Source organism: Dendronephthya gigantea, unplaced genomic scaffold (assembly GCF_004324835.1).
Source record: "Dendronephthya gigantea isolate DGI-Jeju-01 unplaced genomic scaffold, DenGig_1.0 000338F, whole genome shotgun sequence".
Lineage (NCBI taxonomy): Eukaryota > Metazoa > Cnidaria > Anthozoa > Malacalcyonacea > Nephtheidae > Dendronephthya > Dendronephthya gigantea.
Genome location: NW_021163348.1, coordinates 41,905 through 69,049, shown reverse-complemented (window position 1 = coordinate 69,049; position 27,145 = coordinate 41,905). Strand labels below are relative to the sequence as shown.

Sequence of the window (27,145 nt, the reverse complement as noted above, 5' to 3'; positions counted from 1 at the left end):
GTATTCTAGTAACCATTGTCCACATGTAACATGGCTGAAAGCTGTTCGCGTTTGTAACTTATATTTAGCTTTCTTGTCTAAAGATAGTTCGCACACGTTCCGTTGAACTTACCAAATTGCAATTGTCCAAAACGGTTTTAAATGTCTTGTCCATGTTATGATGCTCCAGTGCCATGCATATCGTGTTGAATAGAATACAAGCTGTTATAAATCCTTCAAATATTGGGTTTTCCACTATTACGTTTACCTTTCCCCTGAAAGCTGAACAGCATCCTACCGAAGCCGCGGCGTCGTTTTCATAATTTTCGCCAAGTTCCAGTGCGTTGTCCGACGATGGTGTTGCCGTGTTCCGACTGGGAGGACGTGGGTCCACGTCTTTGGGTACATACCTTGATTCCTCGGGTCTTTGAGGGATATCGTCCAAATACAGTGGCTCGGGCATTTCTTTGCAATCAAAATCATAAGCAGACGCACTTCGTTTTAAACTCTCGTAATTTCGTTTCATCGCTTCTTCATCTTGTAAACCGGCTGATTCAATCTCATATGATAACGCGACGACGGCCAACACGAGATTGATCAAGTAAAACGGACCAAGGAGCACAACAAAGAGAAAGTAAAGAACGTACACTTGACCATTTGCGCCGATAACCTAGGGAAGGAAAGATTGTATTCTCATCGTTTGCATCACTTATGAAATACGCGCAAATATCATTCCTAACGCCCCACCCTAACTCTAAAACCTAAACTCTCAACCCACCCTAACCCCTCTGCCCCAGCCTAAACCTTTCTCCCCACCCTAACCCCTTCATCGCTCTTAACCCCTCCTCCCCATCCTAAAACCTCCGCCCCACCTTAGCCCCTTCATCCCACTTAACCCCTCCTCTCCACCCTAACCCTTCCGCCCCATCCCAACCCTTTCGCTTCACCCTCGAGTCGACAGCGGTGATATTTCTTACCGAGTTGTAAACAATTTCCCAAGAATCAAGTGTGACGAGCTGTAACGACGTGAGCAGCGACCACAGAAAGTTGTCAAATGAAATGTAGGGAATTTCTGTTTTGGGTGGATTTTCTCCGATATCTTTTAGACATGTGTAGTTCGGAGGACAGTGACTAAAATGGAATAAGATGATGATGTTATTAGCTGCCACTATCAATTGATGATACCATGAATTAAAAATTATGCATGCAAGACAAATTATGTATATAAGACAATTTATGTATGCAAGACAACCATAGCTTAGTTTGTCGGTTACTGCATTTACTCAATAAAAAAATATTCTCACCCGCTGTATGTGCCATTACCACACACGAATGGAAACTCGCTAATTTGGCTGATCAACCAGTTATCTATGAAGATACAGGAAATAATAATCAACCGCACAACATCTTTTAGACATCAAAGTACCTTGTATTTTGAAGACACTTCACGTCTGCCTGTTCACTGCAGCGCTATTAAACTTAACACCCCATTCGTTTAGCCTGCATGCTTGATCTCAGTCAGTTTATCTCGTAGAATAATAGCCAGCTATGATAGTATACAATTTTTGATGTCCAGCGCCAGATAAGGCATTATATCCCTATATGGCGTTCTGCAGAACATTCGCAGAAGTTAATCCAGGTGAATATGTATCTTCCAGAAACATATCACTGTCTGACCAATTGTATGCCATCAATACCGGCTTTCTTAAGGCCCGTTTACACTTGAAAGATCGCACATAAACACAAGAAAATCGCACTTAAAATTGCAAGTGTAAACGCCCCTTTACCCCTGATACAGGTTGCCATAATCTTGTTAGATTTACCTTTGTTGTCTACGTGATCACTCCAGCTGACATTGGTTGCATTAGGATCCATAAATTTAACACATTTATTTCGTAACGTTCCCTTAAAAAGCTGAAGTCCAATGAGCGCGAACACTCCGATGAAGAACACAGTTAAAATCATTACATCCGATAACATCTTAATTGATTTCATTAATGTATTCACCATCGCTTTTAGCCCTTAAGATAAACCAGAAATGCACGGAAATTAGTGACATCGTACGTCTTGGAAAGATGTGATTTTCGAACCATAGTGAACTAACCTTTTACCGCCGATATCGTTCTTAACGCCCTCAGAACTCGAAATGTTCGAACTACTGAGAAATTTGACACCCCAGGTATAAACGTTAAATAACTAAATTGGGTTAGAGAATTGTGTTCAAATTAGTACATTTGTTGATGCTGCTATCGTTGAACTAAGGTATACTCTATCATAAGCAAGGAAGAAGTGAATTAAGCCACCGTCATGTATTTCTGTTTACTTACCCAATTATGACGCAAATAAAATCTAACCAATTCCACGAATTTCGTAGGTACGCATATTGATGAAATGCAAATCCCTTTGCGACGACTTTTAGGAGCATTTCAGTTGTGTAAATTATTGCAAATACAATTCTAGATGGAAGAGGGAGGCAGGGAATATTAGTGGGATAATTTGTTAACGATGTTTCTAAATAAATTATTTATTTTATTTGGAATTTTTACTCTACTTATGGGCAATTATCGACCATGTTCGAATTGCCAACTTTAATTGGCAACTTTTAAGAATCTAATTAGATCTTCTTTTTCGAATTATTTTTGAATCAGTGATGTGTTCTAATTGAGAAGGTTATTCCAATTAGAATGTAATTATGATCATATTAACAGATTGATATGCTTACTCTGATTCCGAAGGTGGATTATTTAATGCTAAGAAGATACAGTTTGTTAAAATTGTGATTAAAATTAAAAGTTCGAATATTCTGTGAAGCAATTAAGGAAAGTGAGGACAATTATTTAGATTACTTTAATTAGTAAAATCGTTCTATAAAATCATTTTTTGTTTTACTGACGAATAGATGCATCTAAAAAGAAGTATTTCTCTCATTTCAGGCGCTGTTTTTGTATGAAAAGGATACTGATGTGTTATAATAAAACACGTGAATTTTCTAAGTTTATTTCTTGGACTGAAGATATAACATGATTTCGTTGACGAAAATCTGTTCACTTGAAGAATTCCAGCCAAGTTTTTTGCGATAACAGTATACGTCTATATGGGGAAGAAACGAGAGTTTAGTAACGGTAAGTATATTTGAATATGTTTCACCTTTTTATTAACCTCTTTTATTCATGCATTAGCGTTTAGATCAATTTAGGCAACTTCAACATCATCAGGTTTTTTATACATCAGTTCACCATCTGATATCCGCACTTGATCTTAGACAGGCTGGTTTCAATAATCGCTTTATAATTATTCAAAATTCAATTGTTTTGGAAATATTTGCATGTATAGCGGAAGTGCGTCAAAACGACATAACGATTCGTCGCAGCGCATACCGAACAGGTAGCCCTTGTCAAATGACACGCAAATCTCTGTATATATCTAAAAAAATCTCATTTTTAATTTCCGGGTTGCTACATATTGTAGGAATAACAGCAAGAGTGGACTGTTGCATTGCGGGATGCATGGCGACCGGCATATTTGTGTATAAGATAATATTTACATGTTTGAGAAAGTTATTTAAATATTTAACAGTTTTAAGATTGTGATATTTTTACTGCGCACTAGTTCTTGCGTTATCGTTACCGTGGTAATGAAAACTTTAGGCATTTTGATAAATATTTAATGTTTACCGGTGGGTGATTCAGATATAGTACTCATTAAATGACCTTATTATTTTAATTATATAAACTATCCTCCGTATAAGCTCTAAGATTTCACAGCGGTAAACTATTGTTTTGTAATTAAACCAAATGAATCCCAAAACACAGGCTTCGAGAAGAAAGACCATACGTCGATCCATGTACTAAGTGATGGAATTTTTTAAAAACCCGAATTCTTGAATTAGGGAGTAGAATGTTTTGAAGCTAAGTCGTTCTATTTGACAACAGCAAGAAGGAACGTGGCATTGCCTTTGCAAACACATTAACGGCAATTCATTAGTCAGCGATTCATTAGCGAGTTACATATATAATCAATATTTAAAGCCATTTATTAAGTGTGAACTTTTAAAACCTTCTCTCTCAAAAGTGTCCATAAGTTTTAGTCAAGACCTCAGACCTGTCAAGTTCACAAGTTCATCGAGAATTAAAAAAAATAAATCCCCTTGTACGAAATCTGTTCAAACGTTTGAAAACATGTACGAATTTTCCTATAGCTATAAATACATATTTAGGATAATCTATTTTTCACGATTTTTCATGGTAATTTTTTTTTAGTAGACTTGAGAAAACGACCCCATGCACAAATTAACATGTTAAAACGAATTGCCAAAGCCTTATTGATGTGAGAGAGAGAGGCATAGGGAATTTGAGAAACAAACTTATGGAAACATCAACTATACGTGATGTTTTATGACTGAAAAATTATCGAACCACTGTTATAATGATTATTTCTGTTTGAACATGCACCCTGGCTAATGTTTAATGATACTTTATCGGTGGTAATAAATTTTTCATTACCGTGAAAAAGATTATTTTGCAAGTCGATCGGAAGCTTTGTACTTCCCTGCAATAAAGATCTCTCCGCGTTGCCATGACCTTGTCGCTTTTCGTCTAGGAATCACTACTGAATCAATTCTATTTTTAGTCCGTCGCCACGGCAACACAGTCGGATAGACATTTCTGTATATTTATCGTAGGTTTCGATTTGAATAAAAAAGTCATTTAATAAGTAATTTACCCGAAGTCACAACTTAATGAGAGCATATACAATTTTGAAAAAGTTGTCGATAAATTTTTTGTAAACATCTATTGTGGCAGGGACAATGATAAAGGTGATCTAACCGATTGTTTCTCTGATATATAAATAGAAAATAAATATACAAAGTTTAGGATAGAGTCTGAAGGTCAGAAACAGCTTTGATCTGAACAAGTCCGCATATTATTCTGAATTTATTCATATAGAAAATGCAAAGAAATCCTTTTTTTGCATGAAATGCGTCAATGCGTCTAATTTATGTGTATTAGGGCATTTCTTGCCATTTTTTACACAGCCATTAACACAACGATGTTTCTTTAAGCTTCTCGAGTTTTTAACTTTACTCCGTGTCAAAAATTCTTCAAGTCTGTAGACGGTCCTGTATCGCGAGGTCAGAATTGAAATTCTAAAATTTAGTACGCTAGCTGTCCTTTAAACACTTAACCATGGGAGCGGTTTGCGCCAATTAAAGTGTACACGATTACTTCATATTTTCTTTCATATTCTGAAATATTTCAAGTGTTTTGAATATGCATTAGACGTTGCGTATAAACACATGATATTCAATATTTGCGAGGTCTTATGTCGCTGTTCACTCATAAACTATGCGCTTGTTATACATATTGTTCAAATATTTCAAAATTTAATTTTTTCACGAGCCGCAGACAATTCTTATATTTGCAAAGCTGTTTTTCTGCTCGTCAACAAATAGAAGGTCCCGTTTCTTCTTTAAACAAAACAAATGCGCGTATAGATCCTATAACTTATAAATTTACAAAAATATAATTAAACCATTGCGTTTTATTCCTCAATTACTTTAAAACTCCTTAAGATTTTAATAAGCAAAACCGTATACTTTTGAAGCTAGATCACGCTTTTAGCGCCGTGATATTGGGTCTCTTTCATTTCCAGCACTAGATTTGCAGCGTGCACTTTATTCATGAATTCGTTATACATTTTGCATTAGTCTTTGCATTAGTCACACGATTTTTCGCGTGTCCAAAATTTTTCCTTTTTAAATTTTTTTTCTCCGGTTTTGCAACTAACCGTGAATGAAAATCGCTGAATTAGCGCAAGTATTATTATGTTTATTTAAAATTCTACAAGCATTGATCTTCATTCTTCGCGGATGCCAAAATTGTGTGAAAGTAAACCTTACGTGTCGTATCTCGATGCATTTAGCCGTTTCAAAACCGTTAAAGTTACAAGTACTCGCACGAGTTACGCATTTAAATGTATCACATGATCATAAATCTTGCTCAAATTTATATATTTTCAAATTGATTGTCAACAATGGATATCTAAAGCATGTTTTATGATCTGAAAATGTGTATATATTGATGTTTTTTATCTATAATTTTCATTTATCAGTATTTATCTTCGATGTATATCTGAGATGCGAATATGCGTTTACAGGTACCAGCTATGCGTGGTCGAAATGTTTACGAATGAATTTCGGAAAGATGCCCACTCTCTGTCTGATTTGCAGCCTTAAGTCGCTGTTTTCTTCATTTTCACTCGCCCTAAAGTAGGGCTATCTCTGTCAACATCAAAAGCTGAATATTTAACTGAATAAAGTAACAAGGCAGTTCGTATATAGGGAAGACTGGCGTAATAAATTATTAACCTTATGCAAATTAATGAGCTCGCCATGACAGCTTGAAAGAAATAAATATTTTATCGAAAGTCAATAGTTGTAATATCGATTCGAGACTCTTTTTACGTCAATTAAACATGAAACTGGAACAGGTCAGGTTTTTAGGAAAATTCTCTTTCTGTTCAAGCATACACGTCCCCTTCCTTTAGATATCCAGGCAAAATGTAGCGTTACGAGGGTAACCGGTATGTTGTATTCATTTCCCTCACTCAACTTGCAATTAGGTTTCGCCGAATGGGATGCGAGTCTATTTCAATAGAGTCTTTTAGTTTCACATGTTTCTCGTTGAGGTAACCGTATCAGAAATGCCAATTTTGTCGACAAAAAAACGTTAGAAAATTTAATTTTATCACAATGAACCGGTTTCCTGCATTTTGCCATTCATGTTTGGACAGAATTTTCCGCAATAACCGGGATTTATCTTGACGAAACATATAGGCATCCAACTGGGCACTACAAAATGCAATTCTGTCACCTTATATATCTATTTTAATCAAGAATATCACTCAAATATCTTAAAGCTTTTCCCAAACTTCGCATTACATATTTTTATGGTTCGCTTTCTGTTGTCCCAAAAGGCAAATTGTAATCTGCCAGCATGGATAGCGACTTTATTTTAAGTTTGAAAGTTATTGATCAGTGGTTGTGTTAGTCATGTGTTGTGTCGCGAAATATATACAAATTTCAAATCTGAAACACCGACAATCTTTTTTATTTTATATGCCGTAGCAACGGTGACAAACATCGGTTTCGTTAGTTGGTTATGTTTATGTTTTGGCGCTCAAAATATCTTCATTACTTAGTCGATTCCTGCTATAGCGTATAATTTCGTTTCAATTTTTCAATCTCAGATCGAAATCTAAAACTTTATAGGCTTGTCGTAAGGTGTAATAGTATTTTATCGAGGTTTTAATCTCCCTTTGCAAACTACGCGTACTTTTTTAGTTTTGTTTTCTGGCGGTTAGGAAGGCAAGTTAGGAGAATATATTTGAAAATGGCAGATGTTGTTGTGAGATTCGAGTGCAGAGCTTGTAGTACATCTCCCCCTATAGGCCTTTGTTGGTATTTCCTATTAATCGTGTGCTTGTGACGATGTTTCAACAGCAAATTCACTTCGTTTGCTCTTGTAATTGTACAGAAAATAGTGGCTGTTTTTGTACTGTTCCTCGCAAGGTAACTTAGTGACACTCACTATACAACCTGCATAGTATACCTGCAACGCGTATTAATCTGTCTATTTCTTGCCGCTAATTTTGAGTTTTCCCCTGCAGTATTAGCGAAAATGAGAAACCGGCATTGAAAAATTAGATTGTCCCCGTGTTTGGTTTAGCTCGCAAAACACTATGTAAACGCCGCTTTCTCGTATCGTATTAGATTTGTTGACAATTTCCAACAACGCATGTTTCCTTCGCTTTCCTGTGCTGTTCAACGAACATGCAGCCATTCCGATATTCTCGTTCTTAGTAACGATAAAACGTCTTCCTTTTTTCAGAACAACGGTATGGTTTTGTTCGTTTGAACGAAAGTGCAATAATACATGTTTGAACGGCGCGTAGGCTATGTTGTTAGAAAGATATGTAAATGTATTCAAGTCATTACGAAATTGCAGTCTGAACACATCGCCATCAGGAATAAGTGATATATCTCTCAGAATAGACGTGTGTGTATATTTCAGACATGTGTAAAGTAAGTAAAATTCATACCTCGCCAAGTTTTTCCGTATGTGGATCTACTAAAGGTATTCCTTGTAAGTATTTAGGAACTTCCACTAGTGCTTCTTCCTCCTCGATTTCAGAATCTTCATAGCCCTCGTCCCGTTCATGATTTTCGTCGTCTTTCTTTCTTTCGTGCGGTTCGTTAGCCTCGCGATGGGCTTTCAAAACCTGTGCAGCTTGCATGTTATCTTTCTTCGTAGGAGAAGTCCCCTCTGTATTACCAGGGCGCCTGCTAGCGAGACGAATAAAACATTTAAGAGCGAATTTTGTTGTCTAAATCCCCGTCGGGGGATGCTGTGGCGAATAGTCCAGTCAACTGTCCGTTCGGTGACTCCTTTAGTGCGATTTATACTACAAGAAAGTGATCCAAATCGCTGGGAAATGTGAAATAATTCCATAAACTAAAGTCGACGATAGCTCCATGACAATAGTGCCCGTAAACATGCAAAGAATTGCAAATAGACTGTACGAAACACCTGTTTGGCCCAACGAATGCCTAGTCGAAACTAAGGATGCTGGGAAATTGAGGTCGGCTCTGTTGCGTCGCACGAGCGCATTCACAATTTTATTGGCTGGCTCGCCGGCGTTTTGGTTGCCCTGGATGCATACATGCTATTAGAAAATATAACACGCTGAATATCATATATATATGTCGTATATTGTATATATATATATATATATATATATAGTGCCTTGCAAAGTGCCCGCGTGCCTGCTTGCAAGTAATGTGTGAAGTCTTGAAACAAACAAATGCACATTGTGTTTGAGAAGTGCATGGTTTAAATACCCTTCACTATACTGCTTATATTGTATAGAATGTCATTTGTCCGTCTAATTATAGTCATCGTTTGTCAATATAATCAAGTGTTTGTCATCTGAAAACTCTTGTTTAAAAGGCAAAGGAGGGTTATCTGCACATGAAAAGGTTCATTTGGTAGATTTTAATGAAATTGTGATTGAATTACGTTAACGAAACGGCATCACGGAATCTCGTTTTGTGTTTTTACTTAGTATTTTTTAACATTTTGCATCGCCAGGTGAAATATAATCTAAGAGCTGTGAAAATATATACTACTATAGATGTAAAATGCTGATCAATTCCGGCTGCGTTTTTTGAATATACAGCAAAAGTGATTCGTTTCGGCCTAGTGATAACGAAATAATATATTTATATATACTGTTATATATCGCGTCTAAGTATTGTTGTAAGCGAACACAGTGTTTCCTTGTTTTAAGCCTAAAAAGACATGTAAACGAATTGTTTTTATATGGTAATAAAATTCCGCCAATTCCGCTTGAGCATTCTACGGTTTTGTGGTCGCCAAATTGAAAATTTAAGCAAGTGAATTCCTCGCGTTGTACAATGTCAGTGTTGTTTATACATCGACTTATTTACACTCCGATAAGTATATTTCTATTTCTTATCAAGTCCTGTCCGCCCTAGTTTGCCATTAAAGGCATTATATATATTTTTCTTTGACGGGCGAATTATTTATAAAAGTCTCTAGTTATCAGCCGTTTTATCCTGAGCATTTATGCCTTTTTCACATCAATCAAATGGAGAGGATTCCGACTAAGATTGTATATAACCTTTTTTCTTATAGTTTTATTTCATTGTGTGAAATGATTGGTCGTCTTGGAATGCCCATCCCGAAAGACATACATGTAAGTACGTAAACTGGCGTCCGAACTGATTTTTTAGACGTTGCCATCCGACAATTTCCGATTGTTCTCCGAGCGTCCCTGCGATATATTAATCCTTTAAAGCATCTATAATCAATTTCTGCACAATAGATTGACTATTTGACGTTAACGGAAATTGAATGAGTAGATTTATGCTATATACTATACAAGGGCCGTCTCTGACATCTGCATGTCATTTAGTTTTGAAAATACTTTTTTTATTTTATAATTAAAGTTGTGTTTAATATGAGGGTAGTATTTTTTCTACAATGGCTATTTTCGGCGAAGTAGTTATACACTTTCGCCATTGTTTGTTTGGCTAAACGCCGCCTCGTTCTGTATCTGAGAGGTTTGATTTTTGTATGAGCTACGTAATTATTTAAAATTTATCATATGACCGAGGCTTGAAAACTCACGTACAAGGAACCCGCTAAATTTGCCGCGTGGGAATTAATAGATCATTTTTTTTATTATATTTGGTCAGATTTTATGGCTAAATTTTGCAAAAAGGTCATTTCGTATTAGGCTGATCGTACTTTGATATTAACTGTGCTCCGATATAGAAATTCAAGTGAAATAATAGATTTAAGATTTCCGGCTTCGAAGGACACGGAGACATCTGCATGCATACTTAAAAGAGTTTGGGATATCTCGACAGATGGTTTTGTTTGTCGTCTTAATCAGTAATAACGACAGTGATTATGACAAATATCGAGGCTCTTAAACGCTATTCTTTGCCTTGGCAAGGGCCGTTATAAATTATATTGCTTCTTTAGCATGTGAAAGGCGAAAGTTTGACGACACGAATGATACATTAAAGATTCTGGTGCGAAAATAAGATCTGAGCGTGTATGCTCGAAAAAAAATCATTCGTTATTGCAATATGCGTGGAAGCCTATTTCGGCGCGGAGTTCTTATGCATGTATTATGGGGTTGTTTCACATTAAGATCGAAATTATATATTTGTAAAGACGTTGTCGCGTCAAATGCTTTAGCTTTTTAATCTGTAAATGCCTTAATTTTAAACTGGAGAACCGACAAAGTGGATCAAATCGTCTTTATAATGTACGCCTGCATTTCCCAATCAAAAAAGTTTAACATTTGGCGAATTTCGGGCACTCGCGACTCATTGCCATGTATGTAGCTATGATATGTCAGTTATGGTCAAAGAAACAACTTATATTTTCGAAACTGGAAAAATACACAGTCTTGTATGTCGCGAATTTTGACAACAGTTCCTCTCATCAGCAATGTAACCTTATTAGTTTATAAAATTGCTTTTAAACAATGCCCGAATATTCTTCACAGAAAAAACAAAAATCTTTTAATTCAATTTTTTCCATGTATTTCATTTAAAGGAACCGTGCTCGTTGCCAAGAAAGCTTTAAAATGGTTTAATTTGAGAGTACATGCAGTGCGGATAAAAAAAGTCCGACTTTATACAAAGCGCGATTATCGAACGAATGAACACTTGTTTCATTTCTAACGTTGTCTTGCCTTTAGTAGTGTATCGAGGTCGTTTGTGGCATCACACAACGCCCCAATGCTTTTCAAAACGCGAGATAAGAAGTGACAGGCTTGAAAAACCATCAGCTTCATAAACTGACATGTTTTTACTCTCTATATGTGCCTAAAGAAATAACATCTCCCGCGTTGATAGTTTTACTTTGAACTGAAATGTTGCGTGGTTGAAAGTTGAAAGAATTCAACGGCGTTTCGTTATTTTCAGATAACTGTGAAGCTGCATGATTAGTTTTGAAACTGTATTTTGGCTGTTCTATATCTCTGAGTGCATCTTAGGTTCCCACCATCGAAATATATCATTTTCATCCAAATTTGGGGCTCTGCCAACGCAGATTGTGTGTAGAACCATGCTTCAACAACCGTTAAGATCCAAACGGTTTTTGTAATGAAAATTGATGTTCAAACATAAAATGTTTAATTAAAGCTGTGTGAAGGAATGTGATGAAATGAAAGAAAAATTAGTGTTGTTTTTGCTTCAGTAAATTACCGAAGCTTTATGTCGTACTGTGTTCGTTACTGAGGTCAAGAAAGCGTAGATTAGGAAGCATAAACATACATAGCTTTGAATGGACGAAATAATGAAAGAATGTAATCGAACTTACCTCATGGCAACCTGCGCTGCCACCCCGAATTTCGGCATTTCTAACGGGTATGTTTAACCTTTCCGTAAACGAGTTAGAATTACAATAAATCCCGTACAATAGCAAATATCCTGACGGTGAAATGTCGATGCATTCCAACACTAACCGTCACCAATAAAAAAGCAGTTATAATCGATTTAAAACCGTCTTTAAAAAACCTTTGCCATTCTGTTGTAATCTCAGTGTAATGTCCAGTATGAAATGACGACTGCACAAGCCAGAGAGACGAGTTTTTCCCTCTCGCACAGTCGAACACCTTGCGTTTGTCGTGACAAAATCTCTCTTCGCTTTTCCGCACGATTTACATATATGTATCCCACAATGCATCGGTGCACGCCCAAATACTTTAATGTCATCTAGTCTCAACGCCGCATTGACCAATCAGAGCAAACCCGCAAGAATCTTTTTTTTATTTGGCTTTCCTCAAGATGTACTTTCAACCAAAGTGCTCAATGTTTTCTGCTGTTTGTTCAATCGATCGCAGACGATACGTGCGATAGTCGAAAACTAAAAACAGATTTCGATAAAGTAAACACGAGCGCTTGTATATCTGAAATCACGCCTAACCTCATTCGCGCTAATCAATTATAAATCACACTACATTACGGAGACAAATTCCGTCGGAACATGGCTAACCAGCTCCCAGCTGGCGACGGTCAAGTCGTACTGTTTTCTCTGTACTTCCACTGTCCTGCCTGCAAAATGCGGTGGCCGGCAATATGTAAAATTTACAAGCTAGAAGTTTCCGAAGGCCCACTTCTGTTTTAGCGATTGTTTGAGCAAACCGATTGGGATCAACAAACACACATTTTATGCATGGTTTCTGTTGACTACGCTGAAAAATTGTCAACCGTTAATTTTTGCATCATTCTCTCTGTCGTTCAGCTTCATATATATAGAAAAAGCGCTTTCTATGCGGACGAATTTTACTTATAATGTCACTTTTAATACGTGGGCTGACTGGGTTCACATAAGTTTACTTGAGTTAACTATATTTTAATTACTTTGAGTAAATACAAAGGTTTCTCCAATAGTTTTTTTCCCAGGGTAGGCCAACTAATTATAGGAGTTGCAATGACGTTGGTCTAACAGATTATTGTGGTACACTACGAAGAGAAGCCCTTGCGTTAAACCCCTTCTGTTTTCCTGACGGAAACTTCAGAGCAGGGATATATCCTCCCCCTCCTCCAAGTGTGACAAAACAACTTCGTTTCTAATATCCAGAGACAAATAACAACGCCCTCTCTTAATCAACGGGTGTGATAGCTACTTCTCTGGCTATGGGGTGGACATGTCCGAGTGTGAATGATCTCTCAGAATACAGGTTTAAATCATTCCTGTTTCTTGTCTTTTCCTTTTATGGTTTAAGACTGTTTACATGACCACAGTTACACAAGATTATCCGTGGTTTTGAGGAATTGAATGTCTTTATGAAACAAAACGAGCACATGCTATTGTTGAGGTCACAATTCGACTGTCAGGATCATGCTATTTACTTATTTCAATACCTCAAAATCCTTTTACTATAAGCGCGGGTAATGTAAACAGCCACTTAACGCAAAAATCATTCACTATGTATATATCTGTTCCTTTGTTTTAGACGAAAAGTTCATTATATGTGAACATGCTGTGGTTTATAAAATCGTTCCTTTCCCATACGCAGCAAATCGATTTGGGATTGGTTGAGTTCACTTATTGTACTTCAGAAAGTAAGTCATAGAATGAGAAAAAATATATATTAATATAACATTCCAAGTTCGTTGCAAATTCATTCCAAGTTGGGTTCGTTTCCCGCGGCAGTATGGGTATTGTTACAGCCGGTTTGCTCTGTATATTATATCTGGAGTGAGAACTTCCGCCATCTTTGACTCTCCTTGTACTGTAAATGAAACATTACAAGTGCTCACTCCAGATTAATATATATTGAAGCTCATCGGTTTGACCTTGTTATACATTCGTGCGTTAGAAAGATAAAATCGTAGGAAATTGTCTCATTGTTATGTTCAGTTCTTGCGGTAGCATTGTACACCGTGGTTTTTGTTTGTCCCTTAGTTGACATTGGCATTAAAGGTCAGTTATTTTTGTGTTCTCAGTGTTCGTCACAGATTTCCATCCTATGGTTATCATCCCGTTATCACATTTATTATTCTCTTATGTAAATTTGCGGCCACCATTGCCCACTTATCGATTATTATTCCAATAAGAAATCACGTCAGAAGATATTCACGTCAAAACAGAAACTGAAAAAAAAATAAATTACCATCATAGTGTAGTTAAAAACGCAAATCTCACCTCATATAATCGTATTTCAGCTCGAACGAAACGTGTTATTAAATGCGAGGTAAGGTTGGAATACAAATGCTAAAATGGAATATAAAATCAGAGTATATTTTTGCCCAAAATTATCACTAAAAGGGCACTTCCTAACACAAGATAAGAATAAGAACGTAGTATTAAAAATTGGTAACATACACAGAAGCCTAGATGCTCAATCTTTAGCTAGGATTGTTAAAAAGTGAAAAGGTAAATTTTTTTATCGAATTGTGCATTACTTTTTAACCTGCACTATTATGGTCATTTCTGTTTATTTCTTACTTGTCTTATTAGTACTTCAATCTTACTGTAATGCTGGCTTGGTTTCCGCTTTAACATCAAATCACTTTGGACGGACCTCGGTACTTTCAAAGTCCTCTTCGTCTATCACGTCATAAGGCTTCTGACGCCAGTTTTTCTGTAACACATTAAGCGTGTGATGATGGCCTTTCTCGTTTTATTCTTTTTCCGCCTCGATCCGCATCTTTCCATTTCCGCCATTCCGTCTCCGCTATGTACTCCTGGCCGTTTATTTCGGGTCTTCTGATAAATGCGACCACTGTGTTTATTTTTAAATCTGATCAATAGCACACTTCATAGTTTTTTTATTCTAATCGGACAATTGCGATTTGCGAATGTTAATGCTCGAAAGTCCAAAGCGCTTGTTCTAATTCCAATTTAAAATATTCCCGGTCTTCCGATTGTAATTAGAATTCCAAAAAGTTGTTCTAATTACAATTAGTATATTCTAAACGTTATTCTAATTGCCGTTCGAATGCTCAGGCTGCTGTTTTTATGCTTTAGAAAAAGATTTAGCTTAGATGAAAAAGATTTAGTTTTAGGCGTGGGCCTACGGTACACGTGTGTGGGGAGATTATCCCAGTTGAAGCAATTATGGGTATATTTTGAGCATGTTTTAAATTTACCACGGATCTTGTTTAATAAAGCCTACAACCAATGGAGCGTCTTATTTAAGTTGGGAGAGATGCGACCATAGCAACATAACGGAAAATAACTCGCCTGAAAAGAAATAATATTATTTGACGTCATTATTACTGTCATATTTTTACGCGAAAACGTTTCATTATATGAAGTAATCCCTCTCCAACTGGGAGGTTACTTTGCTATTTGAATAACGTTGTCTGCGTGTGAAGTGTTTTTCAGTTCAGTTAAGTTCCAAGTAAGGCGGCACCGGGCATGCCGTCAATCGACACATGTCCTGCGGTTTTGTGGTGCCAGCGTTGCTATTAATAGTAAGTAATATTTAATTTATTTTGTCCCAGTATTCAACACACAAATAGACGTGTATTTTTGGATACTATGATATTCGTTGATAAGGACACATCTTGTAGCAGCCGTGACGTGTGGTGCTGCGTCATCGGAAATCAACGTCCTGACTCTGAACTCTAAGGTAAAGACCACTCCAGTTGTTTCTGAGCTCTCGTTGTTTGACTTCGTGAAATACGCTTCAAAATAACCACCGTAGCAGCATCAACTGGTGGAAACCAACTGACTGAGACGGACAGAGAACGTCAAAACGTTTCGACCAAAGGGCTTTCGTTTGGAGAACGTTAGTACGAACTACGAAATCTCATAGGTCGAAACGTGTGCACGTTTTTTGGTCTATTTTAGGCAGTTGTTATACCACAGAAACGATAAGAAATTATCTTGAAAATATGACGTGACTCTGGTATTTTGTGCGTGGGCTTTTATGCAACATCTTGAATCCTTCAAATTTATCTGACGTTATAGATTGAAGTAGATTTAGAAATTTTGTTATGTTTTCCTCTGGGGTCGATTGTATCAAACCCGTTTGGCTTAAACGGTGGTTAAGTTCAAAATAGAAAGCAACTCTATCGTTTTATTCAAGAAGCAAACAAAATGTTTTTAACCTTAATACAAAGATACTGTTTACAACTACATATTCAGTGCATAAAATTCAAGTTGACTCATACAAGAGAGATGTAAGAGTATTATTTCATTTTGACTTATCGAACCGGCCCCTGGGCGAGGCAAAATTGCCGGACCCGGGCTAACGAACCTGGACCCGGGCTCGGGGAACGATACATCTCAATATTTAATTTATATTTCGTTCCCAAACCTTTCTCGTAGAGCACACGTCATTGGATTACCATGGAAACACGATCTATATGATGTATCTTAATTAATCAGAGCGATCGCATATTGAGGGCAATGACACCCTTATATATATTAATTTTACACATTTTATCGCCAGGAAATTTACAAAGTAAATATTATAATTACTTTTAGATTTCTTCTGGTTCAACCATGCAAAAGTTTGCTCGTAATTTTTAGCTTCCCATCCGTCATGCAGGATCAATTTTTATTAAACACGACACGCACGTTTTCCCAAATTGATATTTGCAAGTATAAAGCCATGAATTATTATTGTTTCACGAACAATATCTAATTATTTCGGATCTGACGCGCAATTAAAATTTCACTCTTCGGTTCAACGTATGTTTGTCTAGGAAGACTCACACAAACCGCAAACTCGGAGAATCGCCAACACGCGGGTAATTTCTCCAGCGCCTAGGAACAGCTGCCTAACTTTATTATAACGAGCCGAAAATATCCGTGCACATACAATTCTGCAAGTTTGAATTTGGTTCCACTCGAAACGTTTGATTTATTGGCTTGGCTGTCAAATAATTCCGCAATATTCGTTGTTTATGTATGGATTTTGTTCTGTCTAATTCTCAACGGGTACTGATTATGATATGCTTTAAAGAACGCCGGGTAGAAATACGTTGAAACTGGTAAGTTCCAATAACGAAAGCTTGGTTTTCGTAAAAGTAACGTGTGTTTATTTTATCAACGTTGAACCGTAGTTGTTTTAGCTTGAACGAGAATAGTTAGAGCCCGATACAATTTTATCTGTTAAACATTATATCAACTCATCGAATTATTAGGAGATTACATACACTGCGGTCAAAAAAATCTACATTTAAATGAATAATGTTTTCTTGCTACAACTTGCTATCAACTTGCTACATTTTAACATTTATTTCATTTGTTGTCATGTGTGAAAAATTATGAAAGGCTTTATTTTTCTCACCCGGGAAATCCTGTGTAGTGAGCCATTCGTTTGTTTTGTATGTGTTATGTTTACATAAAGACGAAAACCGCATGTAAAAAGAAGATATTGGAGAGACATTGTCGAACACTTGTCTGAAGGTCAATTTAGTGCGAAGTAATTGTGGGATTCTGTAGAAAATAAAGTGTTTAATCAATGCAAATTTCGGTATACTCTTGTTATTTGTATCTGAAATAAAAGAAATTTTAAACGTCATAATCCCAGTTTTGGTATATAGAATATTTTGTTTAAATTAATATGTTTACGTGCTCCATGTTAGAGCTACATGAAGAAGGCATCTCGGACGTGACGATCCAGTGTATTTTTTGCATATTTCAACTTAGAAGATGCTTTTTACGAATTTTTAATAATGTTTATATATCGACAGGTTGCAATGTTTTAGTTTATGCCCATTTACTGAAAACGTTTTCAAAAGAATTATGTTGGTCTCGTATTTGCGTGCTAACAGTAACAGGCAGAAATTCATCGACATGTTTAACCTGCCGATATTGCCTTGTTTTGTGTGTACGAAGAGGATGATAGAAACTCGATGCTCATGCATAGAATGACGTAAAAAGCTGTTGAATAATACTGACTAATGCACTGTCTTGTTTGTGTTTAAACATAGCTACGCGCAGGTGAAAGATTGTGATCAAAACTTATTTAGCAAATATTTTCCCAGGTTTACAGTCGCCATCATATAACTGCTGTCATTATGGAGGAGCGGGAACGAAAACACAGTGTCAGCCAAGCTAACAAAACGAAAGAAAATAGGCCACAAAACGACGATGTATGTGGTGGTGTCAGATCATTTTAATGCTTTTCTCATGAACGTGCATGATTAATTACTTTTTTAATGATTCAACCCGATTAGTGATAGGAAGAATTGCTCATTTTAACAAAAATGTTTCCTATCCTAAAGATACCGTTAAAAATAGACCATAAGCAACGATATCTTCAACAAGAGAGATTTTGCTTCACAGCTAATTTGGTATTTTCTTGTTTCTTTCCGCAGACGTTTCTCGTTCTTGTTAAACGGCGTGGGAAGTTCGAGGTGCGACGCTTCAGCAAGGCTAAATCTTTATATTTATTTCATCATAAACATCCATTGAGAAATTTTTGTATTTTGCTATCGAGTAATATGTATCCTTTAAAAAGAGATTGCAATGAAATGCATAGCAAAGTGAAAGAGGTTTATGTTGTGTTTCGGGGACAGAGTGGAGTGCAAGGTAGAATAATAGTCGAGGACGAATTAAGTTCATTGAGGCAAGAGATATTATGGGATATGATGAGATAGGATGAAACTAAATAAGAAAGGATACTACAGGATAGAAAAGTCGGGATAGGTAAGGTAGATATGATCGGGTGATTCGTAGGATAAGGGTTGATAATATTTGTGTCGTTGCTTACATGTTCTTTAACTATTATTAGATATTTTGAGTATTTTATTCTTTTTCTCATATTGGCCAACTGTGTTTTTCTGGCACTGAAAAACCCACCAGAGCAACCAGAGTAAGTTGAAGAAACGACTGTGTCTTGTATAAGAGTATAGATCAGTTTGGGGACGATACATGGTTTGAAACCGGAACTTATCGTTTAGTTTGTTAAAGTTCTCTTTTTCCATGTATTCACAACAAACATCTTCATCAATATTTCTCTCAGATATGTGTTTGCCTGTCTCTATACGCTGGAGATGTTCATAAAGATCATAGCTCGAGGTTTTGCGCTGCACAAACACGCCTATCTTCGTGACGCTTGGAATGTATTGGATTTTGTCGTTGTCATATTAGGGTGAGTTAAGACACGTCTGCACGCAACCATTCTTGAACTCACAACCAAGCACTCACTATAGCAGCCGTTACCAGAGCCTTGCGTCTGTGCGGCGCTCTCTGACTGTGTACAAGAATGGTTTGTCACCAATCAGTTTGAACGTTTTCCTAACCGTTTTTCTGTGTTTTCCACAATTTTAGTTGGCTGACAATAACGCCGTATGTTGCCAACCTCTCTGGTGTAAGAACGTTTCGTGTTTTGAGAGCTCTAAGAACTATCTCTCAGACAAAAGGTACAGAACTTTTATCAGCAACTTGCACACGGTGTTGACAATATACAGTGATACAAACACGTTTTGTTTTCCAGGTCTGAAGACGATGGTTAATACTCTCTTGGTCTCGATGAGAATGTTGTCAGATGTCCTCGTTCTTATCGTTTTCTTTCTATGTGTCTTCTCGTTGCTCGGAATGCAGTTGTTCATGGGTGAACTACGAAATAAATGCGCCGTAACAATCCCTGAAAACATCAATATATCTTACACTACTTATGTCACAAATTCAAGTAAGTTGTGAATATTGTTCCTGCTGTTGACTTCGATATTCTGCCTCGTATGTCCTGAAGATGTGGAACAATTTTCTTCGTCCATTGAATAATGATTTACCTTTCTCTCATCCTTGTGGGAAGGACTGGTAATCGCATCGCGAGACAAAAACCTGCATTTTTTTCCTTTGCTATTTTAGCGACATGGTTTATTTCGGATGGAAATCCAGTTGTGTGCGGGAGTACATCATCCGCAAGGTGAAAACAATATAACTTTTTTTTAATGTCTCAAACCTCTAGCAACACTTTACAGCCCGTTTAGGTTATCAAAGTCTCGCCTTCGGCTCGGCTGATAACACTTACCTCGACCTTGATAACTCTGCATATCACAAAAACCTCATCCAATAATTGTTTATTATTGATCATTTTAGATCATGTCCAAGTAACCATAGTTGTTATACAGACACTGGTTCAAATCCTAACCACAACTACACATCGTTTGATCATGTCGGTTGGGCCCTTCTCACTTCGTTCCAGCTCCTCACCCTGGATTTCTGGGAGGATGTTTATAACAATGTAAGTTTTTTTTCTACCATTTGGCTTTGTTTCATTTCGACCTTACGACTGACTTTGCGGTTGTTTCTGTTCAAAGGTTACCTACGCTGCAGGATTGTGGAATTTCTTTTTCTTTGCTGTGCTGGTTTTTCTTGGGCCATTCTACTTGATTAATTTGATATCTGCTGTTGTTGTTACCTCGTATGAAGTCGAGACTACTGCTACCAGCGAAGAGGTATGTATGATGAACTGACGATTATTTAAATGAACAGATTATTGGTGACAGATGTGGTGAGATTTGGCAAAAATTTTGAGAGTTTGTAAAAGTTCTTGATAAATTTTGCCTCGGTCAAAATAAAACTTTCACATTCAACTGTCTTGTGTTTTCATAACTAGAAAGTCGTGTTTACAAGATAAAAAGACGTTTAGTTTGTTTCTTTCTTTACTTCTTTACTTCATTTAACTATCAGGACTCCAAGAATGGCGATCTTCTGGCTACAGCGGTCTCAGCCTTCACAGTACCAGGAAGTTCAAACAAGCTTGGCGGGAAACAGCCGGGGGATCTGAACTCTAATATCGAGGAGATTGATAAGCGATCTCATAAGAGAAAAAGTTATGAAATAGCCTTGGACAGTACCGCTGACATTTACCAACTGCGCGAACTTGAGTACAGGGCGCCCAATCAAGATGAGTCGTCGTCTTTTCAAAACTTTAAGAGTAACACTTCTCTTCGTAAGGAGTTGTACAATTTAGTGAGCAGCCGAGAACTGGAGGGATTTATAACTGTCTGTATTGTGACGAATACGGTTGTTATGGCAACAGAGCACTATGGCATGTCCTCCACGTTGGATTCTGTCATTTCAATATCCAATTATGTAAGAAAATAGTCGACTAACTTGACCAACTAATTATGTCAGTAAATTATGAACTAAAACAAGTCATGGTGGACTGTATAGCTCCAACCACATCGATTAAAATCTGTTCTCTCGCTAGGTATTTACTGGTATATTCTTCGCTGAGGTTGTTTTTAAGTTGATAGCATTTGGTGCAAAAGCATTCTTCCGCAATTCTTGGTGTGTCTTCGACTTTATCGTCGTCGTCATCAGTGTGGTTGACGTGGCGCTGGAGTTGAGTCGAGAAACTGGTGTTGGTTTGCGCGTGCTCAGGACATTCAGACTGGTAAGCCGTTAAATTATCAACATTGTTTTAATAATCTGTCCTTGACTACGAGAGATGATCCTAACCCAGTTAACTCAGAAAGACACGACTTTGATTGGCAATTTCCTTCCTTAACCACAGTTAAACGTTAACTAGTCTTTTTATACAACTGGTCCCAGGATGTATAGCATAAAACTATCTAGTTTAACGAGAGTTAGTTTTGCTCACAGTTGTTACGGATGAAGGCTGAATTAACTAGGAATGTATTCTTTAAATAATTGCACCTCTCGACATTTCACTTACGAAAGTAACTTCTAGTTCATCCTTTTTTTCAGTTGCGTGTGCTAAAGCTTGCTAAATCTTGGACGACCATGAACAATCTTCTCTCGGCCACAGCAAAGAGTTTAAGCGCGTTTGTAAACCTGGCGCTGGTGATGTGCATCGTGTTATACATGTTTGCCGTCACAGGAATGCAACTGTTTGGCGACAGCTACACAGAGTCCGTCTTTGGTTCTGATATACCAAGATGGAACTTTGTTGACTTTGGTCATTCATTCATGCTCATATTTCGCGTCGTTTGTGGGGAATGGATCGAGCCGTTGTGGGACTGTATGCGAGCTTCGCACCCTGGTGCTGTGTTGTTGTTTGTTCCAGCTTTCATCATGGGAAATTTTGTTGTAAGTAGCGACAACCATACCTGCCTTGTTTTGGAGAAATTTTGTGTTTCTAGACACTTTTCTCAAAAAGAAACCACGCCTTGTCAAAATAGCCATATGCCTGGGAGAGAAAGAGAGAGAGAGAGTCACCTTTGTCTATGTGATTCGATATACTAACTCATATTTAACAATTCTTCTTTCAGGTGTTAAATCTGTTCCTAGCTCTTGTGGTGAACTCGTTCTCGCATGAAGATACGGCCGTTTCTCAGCCAGGGGAGAAGGTTTTCTCAAAAATGTTAAAATCGGCCTTAACTGTGTCGTTTTCCGTCGTGAATATTTTAAAAAGAACCCAAGTCCATCCTAAGGACGAGAAAGACATTTCCACGCTACCTGAAAATAATGAAAACGAAACAGGTCTGACCTCTAATGTAATAGGATTTTGATATATCATATAACATAGGATTTACCTGTGCCATAGCAGATTTCATCCTAGTGTATCTCATCATATCACACCACAACCCCACATATCTCATCATATCACACCACAACCCCACATATCACATCATATCACACCACAACCCCACATATCACATCATATCACACCACAACCCCACATATCTCATCATATCACACCACAACCCCACATATCACATCATATCACACCACAACACACCATATCACAACACACCATATCACATCATATCACACCACAACCCCACATATCACATCATATCACACCACAACCCCACATATCACATCATATCACACCACAACACACCATGTACAATCATCTAAGAACAGCGTTCTACAATTTTCAGTTGACAACAATGCTTCATCACAAGACAACTCTTCTGAAACATCTTCAGCATTGGAGAGACACTGGTCGAGTTTTCGTGGCAGAATTGAACAAATTGTTCAAAGCAAATTCTTCGAATGGTTCATCTTGATCATTATTACAATCAGCAGCATTTGTTTGGTAAATCTATAAATCGCTTGTTTTTGTAAATGACTTTTGATGGATGTGAACGAGCGATTTTATTATGAATTATCTCATTTTTATGTTCTCCTGTTGGATATTGAAGACTTATTCACTCGTTCTCATCCATCAAAAGACGGTGCCTGAAAGTATCATTCTTTCTTTAGGCATTTGAAGATATTCACCTTCGCAACGACAAAGATCTACAACATATTTTATACTGCTTGGATATCTCATTTGTTGTCATCTTTTCAATGGAATTTCTTCTTAAATTGATTGGCCTTGGCTTCGTACGATATTTCTCAAATGGTTGGAATTACTTGGACCTCGCTATTGTGATTGTGAGTACAGTGTCTGATGGAGCCAGAATTCTGCACGACTCAGAACTACCTGGGAACAACAGTAAATACTTTCCTGTGCTTTGTTTTAGATATCCATTCTTAGTCTTACTGTCAGCTCAGATTTGGCTGCATTTCGTTCATTGAGAACCCTCAGGGCATTGAGACCTTTGCGAGCCATTTCTCGTTTTGAAGGACTGAAGGTGCGTTGAAGAATAGTTTTAGCTCTTGCTGAAGCCTCATCAGTTCGACATTATTATTATATTAATTACATAGATCTCAACAGCTGGTATAAAGTTAGTTTTGTCCAAGTAGATGATCCATAAATGATCCTCTAGACTCTTATAGAAAGAACTGACAAAGTTAGTTCAGTTCATGTTTCCTCTCATGTAGGACTGGATCAAAAAATATTATCCTACTTAAGCTTTAGGAAGAGCTGTTAAAGCTCTATCGCTATCCAGTATAAAATGGTTCCTCTAATTTATCTTCTATCGTTTTATTTTGTTTAGATAGTCATAGGCTCGCTGTTCAGCGCAATTCCTGGCATTAGTAATGTTTTATTAGTGGGTCTGCTGTCCTGGTTAATATTCAGTATCATGGGCGTCCAGCTGTTTGGCGGGAAATTTTACAAGTGCATTGACTCTAGCCACCAGGTCCTCCCGGTGTCACAGGTCGCCAACAAGACCACGTGTTTACAGAAAGGATTTCGTTGGGAAAACTCCAACGTGAATTATGATAATGTTTTGGAGGGATTGGTTGCCTTGTCCCAAGTGGTAGGTTCACTGTACAAAATTGTTGATTTTATTACCGCCACTGGAACACGGGATCGTCTAAGTGAAACCGACCCATCGGGGTATACCTGAGGTTTTGTTCTGTATCATCATCTAGGCAACGTTGGAAGGTTGGATGGAAATTATGAAAGATGCTGTTGACGCGACTGGGGTATAGGCTTTTTAATTCGTTATTGTGAACTGAAAATTCCCCCAAGATGTATTCCTCATGAATTTGATATGAAGGATTTCGTACGCTGCAATAGTACAATTAAAATCTGCTTTTTGTAGGTGGATCAACAGCCCAAACCTGAAAACAATTTGTCTGCATACATATATTTCGTGGTCTTCATCATCCTTGGCTCGTTCTTCGTTCTCAATCTTATCGTGGGGGTGATCATTGATAAGTTCTCTCGAATGAAGCAACTCTACGAGGATACTGGATCAACTGGAATATTTCTCTCCACTCAACAGATAGATTGGTTAAATACCTTAAAGAACGCTGCAAGTAAAAAGCCAAAAAGAACTGCTGAAAGGCCGAAGGTAGGATTTTTTATAGTATAAGGAATAAATGTTCATGCATGCATATTTGTCAGCAACTAAAATATAATCGTGTAGCTATTGCATACATCACAAGAATAGAATAGAAGTAACTTTTCATGTGCTTTTGAAACATACGAAGAAAATTTTTGTATGAAATGGTCATGAACCTACTGTTGCTAATGAAGTATGGTGACCATTCAACGATTTATGAAACATCTTAAGTTACCAGCGATCAATGTGTTTTTAGAATCAGGTTCGTGGGATCATTTTTGACATCGTGGTAAATAACTATTTTGAAATGACCATCATGTTTATCATTGCGCTAAATATGGGAACAATGATGATACAACACTATGACCAAAGTCAACGTATGAGTGAAGCTCTTGATATCCTTTGATAGTGGTTATAGTGAGTTGTTAGAGTCAATGATTGTAGTAATTCTTACTTAGAGTTTATGGTAGTGATTTCTTTGTCCAGAATTTAGGAATATCATCTTCAGTTGATTTTAATTCTAAACCTGACCCCAATCCTTAACCAACTACTAACCACGCGATTTCTAGTTTCAAACTGAATTATTAGTTTATTTTGAGTGATTATTACCTTAACTAAGGTCACATTTCCTGAATTACTTTTTCACGGGAATTTTTATCGGAGAAGCGATCGCAAGAATTACAGCTCTTGGTCCGTATTACTTTCGCGTTGGTTGGAATGTCTTTGATTTTATCCTCGTTCTTTTATCTGTTGTGGGTAAGCTATATTTAACGTTGCCCATTTTCTATCTGCTTCTGATTGTGGCTGTTGAATAACTTAAAAAAATGTTCTTCTACAATTTGAGCCCTATATAGTAGAGAGTTTTTGTAGCCAAATTAGAGGGGAACAGATAGAACTATATGAGAAGTTTTTTCCTGCAGTATAAGGGATAACTGTGGCTAGCTCTTCAGACAAAACAGCTCAGAATTGATAGAAATATCCGGCATAGATAAGGCGGTTAGTTTAGTTTAAGGTCTCCTCTTGGGTTCACACCACATCGATGAACGATCAAAGAGAATTTAGAACTGCATGATTGATTTCCCTACTGCAACAACCCTAGGTCGTTTAGGTGTAATATTTATTATTTATTTACTTTATAGGCATATTTCTAGAAGCTCTGAAGAATTTCGAGTTCATTAACCTAAGTTTACTTCGTGGTATTCGGGCGTTTCGAGTCACACGTCTTCTCCGATTCATAAAAGTTGCTAAGGGAATCCGTAAGTTGACATTCGCCTTTGTCCTTTCTCTTCCCGCTCTTTTCAATATCTGCTGTTTACTCGTCCTTATCATCTCGATATACGCCATCGTCGGAATGACCTCGTTTGGTTTCGTAAAGAAAACGGGCGCGTTGAACGATGTCGTGAACTTTGAAACGTTCATACGCAGTTTCGTGCTACTGTTTCGTTTAATGACGTCAGCTGGATGGAATGAGGTCCTGGACTCGCTTATGATACGTACGCCAGATTGTGACCCAGGCTACCTCGGTATCAACAACGGGAACTGTGGGAGACCGCTGTTTGCACAGATTTATTTCGTTTCATTCGTCACCGTCACTTATATTATCTTGGTCAACATGTACATTGCCATAATACTTGAAAACTTTAATAGAATTTACAAAAAAGCCAAGGTCGGTATCACAGACGACGACTTGGATATGTATTATACGAAATGGGCGCTCTACGACCCGAAGGCGACCGAGTACATAAACTTCGAGCAGTTGTCGGACTTTGTCGACGAACTCAACCCCCCATTGCGGGTGCCCAAGTCAGGCACAGGCGGGGTGGAGACGATGGACATATCTCTGAGGATTGGAGACAAAGTGCATTGTTTAGACTTACTTCATGCTTTAGTGAAACATTTAGTTTTGAAAGAGTTTCCAAAAGGCGGGAGTGGTTATTCTGTGGTGATGGAGAGACTTGAAGAGCGCTTTATGAAAGCCTTTCCAAGGAGAAACCTCTACGCTCCAGTTTCAACTGTCAAGCAGAAAGCCCTCGAGAATAAAGCGGCGCTTGTCATTCAAAGAGCTGTGAAACGATTTAAAGATCGAAAGAGAGCGAGCGACGCTGCTGAGATGACAACAGAAGGTCATAGTTCTGCTCAGTATACAACAGAATCATCAAATGTTTCTCAGAAAACAACAGAGACTCATCATTTTATTCAGAGTGAAACTGAAGGTGCTACCCTTGCCAGCATAAACGAAACTAGAAGTGTAATCGTTCACGATAAACCTTTGCATAAAAGACTTTTGAAACAAACAAGCTTACATAATTTATCGATACCAGCAATCAGGACAGTTCAGGTGGAGTCGCCTGTGCGCACTCATAAAGTTTCAGAGGATTTATCGTTGAATAGTGTTAGTACTGAAAACTCGGCGTAGCTTGCGACAGAAGGGACCGTGTGACCGTAGAATAAATAAATTACAATCAATATTTTTTAATCATTCCTACCGCTAATAAATTA

The 27,145-nt window shown here is 37.5% G+C and overlaps 2 protein-coding genes across 4 annotated transcripts in view; one reads left to right on the top strand and one right to left on the bottom strand.

Annotated features, from left to right (window-relative positions):
* The window catches only part of LOC114542143 (sodium channel protein 1 brain-like), an 18,979-nt gene extending 6,821 nt beyond the window's left edge, over positions 1-12,158 (bottom strand). Inside the window, 10 exon segments of the mRNA XM_028561891.1 lie at positions 113-649; positions 957-1,110; positions 1,284-1,347; positions 1,803-2,000; positions 2,084-2,175; positions 2,307-2,435; positions 2,702-2,782; positions 2,939-3,069; positions 8,080-8,323; positions 11,901-12,158. Of these exon segments, the coding sequence (XP_028417692.1) occupies positions 113-649; positions 957-1,110; positions 1,284-1,347; positions 1,803-2,000; positions 2,084-2,175; positions 2,307-2,435; positions 2,702-2,782; positions 2,939-3,069; positions 8,080-8,323; positions 11,901-11,938 (1,668 nt within the window). The 5' untranslated portion in view covers positions 11,939-12,158.
* Positions 3,016-27,145, top strand: LOC114542144 (sodium channel protein 60E-like). Of its 3 annotated transcripts, XM_028561892.1 has the most exons (25): positions 3,016-3,101; positions 9,696-9,756; positions 13,540-13,648; positions 18,032-18,139; positions 18,365-18,492; positions 18,781-18,861; positions 19,012-19,140; positions 19,320-19,411; positions 19,486-19,680; positions 19,860-19,917; positions 20,091-20,235; positions 20,312-20,449; positions 20,685-21,089; positions 21,208-21,393; positions 21,708-22,049; positions 22,232-22,442; positions 22,847-23,004; positions 23,172-23,345; positions 23,435-23,545; positions 23,852-24,115; positions 24,231-24,284; positions 24,404-24,655; positions 24,903-25,041; positions 25,271-25,402; positions 25,786-27,145. In XM_028561892.1, the coding sequence occupies exons 4-25, from the start codon at positions 18,065-18,067 to the stop codon at positions 27,060-27,062; spliced, it is 4,746 nt and encodes a 1,581-aa protein (XP_028417693.1). In that variant the 5' UTR covers positions 3,016-3,101; positions 9,696-9,756; positions 13,540-13,648; positions 18,032-18,064; the 3' UTR covers positions 27,063-27,145. The 3 variants fall into 3 exon arrangements, with proteins under 3 accessions (XP_028417693.1, XP_028417695.1, XP_028417694.1); XM_028561894.1 differs by lacking the exons at positions 3,016-3,101; positions 9,696-9,756; positions 13,540-13,648 and adding an exon at positions 16,203-17,032; XM_028561893.1 differs by lacking the exons at positions 3,016-3,101; positions 9,696-9,756; positions 13,540-13,648 and having other exon boundaries at positions 16,203-18,139.

Coding starts and splice junctions, on each gene's coding strand:
- LOC114542144 (XM_028561892.1), top strand. CDS start 18,065: ATGGAGGAGCGGGAACGAAAACACAGTGTCAGCCAAGCTAACAAAACG. Junction 18,493..18,780: donor ATTTTGCTATCGAGTAATAT/GTATCCTTTAAA, acceptor AACTATTATTAG/ATATTTTGAGTATTTTATTC. Junction 20,450..20,684: donor CTACTGCTACCAGCGAAGAG/GTATGTATGATG, acceptor TTTAACTATCAG/GACTCCAAGAATGGCGATCT.